Below are 7,500 nucleotides of genomic sequence, written 5' to 3' on the forward strand. Positions count from 1 at the left end.
TCGTGTCCACGTACCACGAGTAATCCACAGCGTACTTCTCAGCCAGGACAGCGACCTTCAACACCTGAGACACAGCGAGGGCGCAGGGGGAGTGAGAGGGTGTAGGGTACAGGGGTAGGGTGTAGGGTGTAGGGTGCAGGGGTAGGGTGAGGGTGTAGGGTGCAGGGTGCAGGGTAGTGTGAGGGTGTAGGGTGCAGGGGTAGGGTGAGGGTGTAGGGTGCAGGGGTAGTGTGAGGGTACAGGGGTAGGGTATAGAGTGTAGGGTGCAGATGTAGTGTGAGGGTGCAGGGGTAGGGTGCAGGGGTAAGGTGTAGTGTGAGGGTGTAGGGTGCAGGGTGCAGGGTGCAGGGGTAGTGTGAGGGTGCAGGGTGCAGGGTGCAGGTACTCACGGTCTCCTCTCTAATAGAGTAGTAGGGTGCAGGGTGCAGGGGGTAGGGTGTAGGGTGTAGGGTGCAGTGTGCAGGGTGCAGGGTGCAGGTACTCACGGTCTCCTCTCTAATAGAGTAGTAGGGTGCAGGGTGCAGGGTGCAGGTACTCACGGTCTCCTCTCTAATAGAGTAGTAGGGTGTAGGGTGTAGGGTGTAGGGTGCAGGGTGCAGGGTGCAGGGTGCAGGTACTCACGGTCTCCTCTCTAATAGAGTAGTAGGGTGAAGGGTGTAGGGTGTAGGGTGTAGGGTGCAGGGGTAGGGTGCAGGGTGCAGGTACTCACGGTCTCCTCTCTAATAGAGTAGTAGGGTGCAGGGTGCAGGGTGCAGGGGTAGGGTGTAGGGTGTAGGGTGCAGGGTGCAGGGTGCAGGTACTCACGGTCTCCTCTCTAATAGAGTAGTAGGGTGCAGGGTGCAGGGTGCAGGGTGCAGGGTGCAGGGGTAGGGTGTAGGGTGCAGGGTGCAGGGTGCAGGGTGCAGGGTGCAGGGTGCAGGTACTCACGGTCTCCTCTCTAATAGAGTAGTAAGGTGCAGGGTGCAGGTACTCACGGTCTCCTCTCTAATAGAGTAGTAGGGTGCAGGGTGCAGGGTGCAGGGTGCAGGTACTCACGGTCTCCTCTCTAATAGAGTAGTAGGGTGCAGGGTGCAGGGTGCAGGTACTCACGGTCTCCTCTCTAATAGAGTAGTAGGGTGCAGGGTGCAGGGTGCAGGTACTCACGGTCTCCTCTCTAATAGAGTAGTAGGGTGCAGGGTGCAGGGTGCAGGGTGCAGGGTGCAGGTACTCACGGTCTCCTCTCTAATAGAGTAGTAGGGTGCAGGGTGCAGGGTGCAGGGTGCAGGTACTCACGGTCTCCTCTCTAATAGAGTAGTAGGGTGCAGGGTGCAGGGTGCAGGGTGCAGGTACTCACGGTCTCCTCTCTAATAGAGTAGTAGGGTGCAGGGTGCAGGGTGCAGGTACTCACGGTCTCCTCTCTAATAGAGTAGTAGGGTGCAGGGTGCAGGGTGCAGGGTGCAGGGTGCAGGTACTCACGGTCTCCTCTCTAATAGAGTAGTAGGGTGTAGGGTGCAGGGTGCAGGGTGCAGGTACTCACGGTCTCCTCTCTAATAGAGTAGTAGGGTGTAGGGTGTAGGGTGCAGGGTGCAGGGTGCAGGGTGCAGGGTGCAGGGTGCAGGTACTCACGGTCTCCTCTCTAATAGAGTAGTAGGGTGCAGGGTGCAGGGTGCAGGGTGCAGGTACTCACGGTCTCCTCTCTAATAGAGTAGTAGGGTGCAGGGTGCAGGGTGCAGGGTGCAGGTACTCACGGTCTCCTCTCTAATAGAGTAGTAGGGTGTAGGGTGTAGGGTGTAGGGTGCAGGGTGCAGGGTGCAGGGTGCAGGGTGCAGGTACTCACGGTCTCCTCTCTAATAGAGTAGTAGGGTGCAGGGTGCAGGGTGCAGGGGTAGGGTGTAGGGTGTAGGGTGTAGGGTGCAGGGTGCAGGGTGCAGGGTGCAGGTACTCACGGTCTCCTCTCTAATAGAGTAGTAGGGTGTAGGGTGTAGGGTGTAGGGTGCAGGGTGCAGGGTGCAGGGTGCAGGGTGCAGGGTGCAGGGTGCAGGTACTCACGGTCTCCTCTCTAATAGAGTAGTCTGCAGTCTCCAGGTAGCTCAGTTTCTCAGCGACGATCTGCTTGGAGTTGCTTCGGTCACACATGGCGTAGAGCAGGTCAGCCGCACGCTGTCGCACGCTAACATCACGCTCCGTCTGAAACACGGGACACAGAGGAACACGCGTCACACAACACGACAGCGTATAGGGAGCACTGAGCAGAGTGCAGTGTGCAGTGTGCAGTGTGCAGTGAGCACTGTTCAGGGTGCAGTGTTCAGGGTGCAGTGTTCAGTGTGCAGTGTGCAGTGTGCAGTGTTCAGGGTGCAGGGTGCAGTATTCAGGGTGCAGTGTTCATGTTGCAGTGTGCAGTGTCAGGGTGCAGGGTGCAGTGTGCAGTGTTCAGGGTGCAGTGTGCAGTTAGCAGTGTTCAGGGTGCAGTGTGCAGTGAGCAGTGTTCAGGGTGCAGTGTGCAGTGAGCAGTGTTCAGGGTGCAGTGTTCAGGGTGCAGGGTGCAGTGAGCAGTGTTCAGTGTGCAGTGTGCAGGGTGCAGGGTGCAGTGTTCAGGGTGCAGTGTTCAGTGTGCAGTGTGCAGTGTTCAGGGTGCAGTGTTCAGGGTGCAGGGTGCAGTGTTCAGTGTGCAGTGTGCAGTGTTCAGGGTGCAGGGTGCAGTGTGCAGTGAGCAGAGTGCAGTGTGCAGTGTGCAGTGAGCAGTGTGCAGTGTTCAGGGTGCTGTGTTCAGGGTGCAGTGTGCAGTGTTCAGGGTGCAGTGTTCAGGGTGCAGGGTGCAGTGTTCAGTGTGCAGTGTGCAGTGTTCAGGGTGCAGTGTGCAGTGTGCAGTGTTCAGGGTGCAGTGTGCAGTGTTCAGGGTGCAGTGTGCAGGGTGCAGTGTTCAGTGTGCAGGGTGCAGGGTGCAGTGTTCAGGGTGCAGGGTGCAGGGTGCAGGGTGCAGTGTGCAGGGTGCAGTGTTCAGGGTGCAGTGAGCAGTGTTCAGGGTGCAGTGTTCAGGGTGTAGTGTTCAGGGTGCAGTGTGCAGTGTTCAGGGTGCAGTGTGCAGTGTTCAGGGTGCAGTGAGCAGTGTTCAGGGTGCAGTGTTCAGGGTGCAGTGTGCAGTGAGCAGTGTGCAGTGCGCACCTTCAGGGCGTTGATGACGGTCTCTATGTGAGTCTTCACTGCCTCGTGGGAGAACTCGGAGCTGGCCAGCGTACACATGCTCTCCAGGGCCAGGTAGCGCAGGTTGGTCTCGCGGTGCTGCAGGAACTGACCCAGCTGATTACAGGCACGCACAAGGAGGTTCGGCTCACTGAGGAGGGGGAGAGAGGGGGAGGGGGGGAGAGAGAGGGGGAGGGGGGAGGAGAGGAGGGAGGAGAGGGGGAGGGGGGGAGAGAGGGGGGAGAGAGAGGGGGAGGGGGGAGGAGAGGGGAGAGGGGGGGAGAGAGGGGGGGAGAGGGGAGGAGAGGAGGGAGGGGGGAGAGAGAGGGGGAGGAGAGGGGAGAGAGGACAGAGGATGAGAGCGAGGAGAGAGGAGAGAGGGGAGGAGAGGGGGGAGGGGGGACGAGAGGGGGAGGAGAGGGGGAGGAGAGGGGAGAGAGAGGACAGAGGATGAGAGAGAGGGGGAGAGAGAGGGGAGAGAGGAGAGAGGGGAGGTGACCCAATTGGATTACAAGCACGGACCACAGATTAGACACACAGACAGACTCAGACTGACAGTATTGATTACCTGTGGTAGTGGATCACCAGGCTGAGTGATGGATTATTGATTATTGATTACCTGTGTTAGTGGATCACCAGGCTGAGTGATGGATTATTGATTATTGATTACATGTCGTAGTGGATCACCAGGCTGAGTGATGGATTATTGATTATTGATTACCTGTGGTAGTGGATCACCAGGCTGAGTGATGGATTATTGATTATTGATTACCTGTGGTAGTGGATCACCAGGCTGAGTGATGGATTATTGATTATTGATTACCTGTCGTAGTGGATCACCAGGCTGATCGCCTCGAACAGGATGGCGTTCTTTGCATTGGAGTGCTGCACCTTCTTGGACTTGGGTGGCTCCTGGGCCTTGTTCAGGATGGTCTCCAGACACTCCACCAGCCTGCCCTTCACAGCGCCCTCCTCTGGAGGGGGGTAGCACTGCAGGAGCCGGAGCAGCTTCACCGAGAGCCAGGGAGCAGGGACAAAATAATAGGTGTAGTCCTGGAGATCAGTGGAGGCTGAAGAGACAATCTGAGAGAGGAGAGAGGGAGTGTGAGAGAGAGGAGAGAGGAGAGGAGAGAGTGTGAGAGAGGAGAGAGGAGAGAGGAGAGAGGAGAGAGGAGAGAGGAGAGAGGAGAGGAGAGAGGAGAGGAGAGGAGAGAGAGGAGAGAGAGGAGAGGAGAGAGGAGGGAGGAGAGCGGAGAGAGGGGAGAGGAGAGAGGAGAGAGGAGAGAGGAGAGAGAGGAGAGGAGAGAGAGGAGAGAGGAGAGAGAGGAGAGAGAGGAGAGGAGAGAGGAGAGAGGAGAGAGAGGAGAGAGAGGAGAGGAGAGAGGAGAGTGTGACAGAGAGGGTGTGAGAGAGAGGGTGTGAGAGAGAGGGTGTGAGAGAGAGGGAGTGTGAGAGAGGAGAGAGGAGAGAGAGGGAGGAGAGAAGGAGTGTGAGAGAGAGGAGAGAGGAGAGAGAAGAGAGAGGAGAGAGAGGAGAGGAGAGAGGAGAGGAGAGAGGAGAGAAGGAGTGTGAGAGAGGAGAGAGGAGAGAGAAGAGAGAGGAGAGAGAGGAGAGGAGAGAGGAGAGAGGAGAGAGGAGAGAGGGAGTGTGAGAGAGAGGAGAGAGAGGAGAGGAGAGAGGAGGGAGGAGAGAGAGAGAGGAGAGAGGGAGTGTGAGAGAGAGGAGAGAGAGGAGAGGAGAGAGGAGAGAGAGAGAGGAGAGGAGAGAGGAGAGAGGAGAGAGGAGAGGAGAGAGGAGAGAGAGGAGAGAGGAGAGAGGAGAGAGGAGAGAGGAGAGAGGAGAGGAGAGAGGAGAGGAGAGGAGAGAGAGGAGAGTGTGACAGAGAGGGTGTGAGAGAGAGGGTGTGAGAGAGAGGGAGTGTGAGAGAGGAGAGAGGAGAGAGAGGAGAGAGGAGAGGGAGTGAGAGAGTGTGAAAGAGAGAGGAGAGAGGGAGTGTGAGAGAGAGGAGAGGAGAGAGGAGAGAGGAGAGAGGAGGAGAGGGAGTGAGAGAGTGTGAAAGAGAGAGGAGAGAGGGAGTGTGAGAGACAGAGAGGAGAGAGAGAGAGGGAGTGTGTGTGTGAGAGAGGAGAGAGAGGGAGTGTGTGAGAGAGAGAGAGAGAGAGAGAGAACACAGCCCCCCTCACCCTGCTCAGTCGGGACACTGCGAGGGAGACGCAGGTTTTGAACTCGTCCGGATTCTTCTGACTCAGACAGGTGATGAGAGAGATCGCTGCCGTGACCACGCCCTGAAACACAGCCAGAGACAGAGAGGAGAGTGACACTGTGTGCAGTGCGCAGTGCAGTGCAGTGTGGTGTAGACAGTGCGCAGTGCAGTGCAGTGTGGTGTAGACAGTGTGCAGTGCAGTGCGTGTGGTGTAGACAGTGTGCAGTGCAGTGCAGTGTGGTGTAGACAGTGTGCAGTGCAGTGTGTGTGGTGTAGACAGTGCGCAGTGCAGTGTGTGTGGTGTAGACAGTGCGCAGTGCAGTGTGTGTATAGTGCAGTGTGTATAGTGCAGTGTGTATAGTGCAGTGTGTATAGCATGCAGTGTGTATAGTGCAGTGTGTACAGTGCAGTGTGTACAGTGCAGTGTGTACAGTGCAGTGTGTATAGTGCAGTGTGTACAGTGCAGTGTGTACAGTGCCGTGTGTACAGTGCAGTGTGTACAGTGCAGTGTGTACAGTGCAGTGTGTATAGTGCAGTGTGTACAGTGCAGTGTGTACAGTGCCGTGTGTACAGTGCAGTGTGTACAGTGCAGTGTGTACAGTGCAGTGTGTACAGTGCAGTGTGTATAGTGCAGTGTGTACAGTGCAGTGTGTACAGTGCCGTGTGTATAGCGTGCAGTGTGTGTAGTGCAGTGTGTACAGTGCAGTGTGTATAGCGTGCAGTGTGTGTAGTGCAGTGTGTATAGTGCAGTGTGTACAGTGCAGTGTGTATAGCATGCAGTGTGTATAGTGCAGTGTGTACAGTGCAGTGTGTACAGTGCCGTGTGTACAGTGCAGTGTGTACAGTGCAGTGTGTACAGTGCAGTGTGTATAGTGCAGTGTTTACAGTGCAGTGTGTATAGTGCAGTGTGTATAGTGCAGTGTGTACAGTGCAGTGTGTACAGTGCCGTGTGTATAGTGCAGTGTGTATAGTGCAGTGTGTATAGCGTGCAGTGTGTACAGTGCAGTGTGTACAGTGCAGTGTGTACAGTGCCGTGTGTACAGTGCAGTGTGTACAGTGCAGTGTGTATAGTGCAGTGTGTATAGTGCAGTGTGTATAGTGCAGTGTGTATAGTGCAGTGTGTACAGTGCAGTGTGTATAGTGCAGTGTGTACAGTGCAGTGTGTACAGTGCAGTGTGTATAGTGCAGTGTGTACAGTGCAGTGTGTATAGTGCAGTGTGTATAGTGCAGTGTGTACAGTGCAGTGTGTATAGTGCAGTGTGTACAGTGCAGTGTGTACAGTGCAGTGTGTATAGTGCAGTGTGTATAGTGCAGTGTGTACAGTGCAGTGTGTACAGTGCCGTGTGTATAGTGCAGTGTGTACAGTGCAGTGTGTACAGTGCAGTGTGTACAGTGCAGTGTGTACAGTGCCGTGTGTATAGTGCAGTGTACACAGTGCACACAGTGTGCTCTGCAGCCCGCTCACCATGTGCTGATCATTGAGGAGATGCACGACCCTCGAAGTCCACTCTCCCATGTGAACGAGATCCGGAGACGTCTTGTAGAGTCGAAGCAAACACAGAGCAGCACTCTGCTTCACACTGTCCATCGTGTCCCTGAAAAACACCCCCACACCCCATAATAACCCTCTGATTACACTGACTCACACAGAGCAGCGCCCTGCTTCACACTGTCCATCTGAAACAGCACCCCCACACCCCATAATAACCCTCTGATTACACTGACTCATACAGAGCAGCACCCTGCTTCACACTGTCCATCTGAAACAGCACCCCCACACCCCATAATAACCCTCTGATTACACTGACTCACACAGAGCAGCACCCTGCTTCACACTGTCCATCTGAAACAGCACCCCCACACCCCATAATAACCCCCTGGTCACCACGCCCCTGTATTGACATGGATGCGAAGGCTCACCCTGCCACCAGCACCCGGGGGATGTCTGCAGCGAACGCCTCGCCCATCTCTCTGCTCCCCACGTTGGCGATGCAGTGCAGAGACAGGCACATGAAGGTGGGGTTCCGGCTCGCCAGGTCGTTCTTGATCCCGTTGTTGATGAGGCGAATCAGCTCGCTGTTGGAGTTTACCAGCACCGAGATGAACAGGTAGCCCTGGAGAGCAGAGAGGAGAGAGAG

General features: G+C 56.0%; 1 protein-coding gene across 1 annotated transcript in view; it reads right to left on the reverse strand.

The window, feature by feature from the left end:
* Positions 1 to 4: 4 nt before the first annotated feature.
* Positions 5 to 7,500, reverse strand: part of LOC131736759 (AP-2 complex subunit alpha-1) — a gene marked incomplete at its 3' end in the record, with an annotated part of 12,028 nt that continues 4,532 nt past the window's right edge. The window contains exons 3-9 of the mRNA XM_059021962.1: positions 7,283 to 7,476; positions 6,828 to 6,957; positions 5,343 to 5,444; positions 3,983 to 4,242; positions 3,142 to 3,310; positions 2,029 to 2,166; positions 5 to 64 (exon numbers count right to left, since the gene is read on the reverse strand). Coding sequence (XP_058877945.1) covers positions 5 to 64; positions 2,029 to 2,166; positions 3,142 to 3,310; positions 3,983 to 4,242; positions 5,343 to 5,444; positions 6,828 to 6,957; positions 7,283 to 7,476 — 1,053 coding nt within the window. The remainder of the gene's footprint in view (positions 65 to 2,028; positions 2,167 to 3,141; positions 3,311 to 3,982; positions 4,243 to 5,342; positions 5,445 to 6,827; positions 6,958 to 7,282; positions 7,477 to 7,500) is intronic.

This window comes from Acipenser ruthenus, unplaced genomic scaffold, assembly GCF_902713425.1.
Source record: "Acipenser ruthenus unplaced genomic scaffold, fAciRut3.2 maternal haplotype, whole genome shotgun sequence".
NCBI classification, from domain to species: Eukaryota; Metazoa; Chordata; class Actinopteri; order Acipenseriformes; family Acipenseridae; genus Acipenser; species Acipenser ruthenus.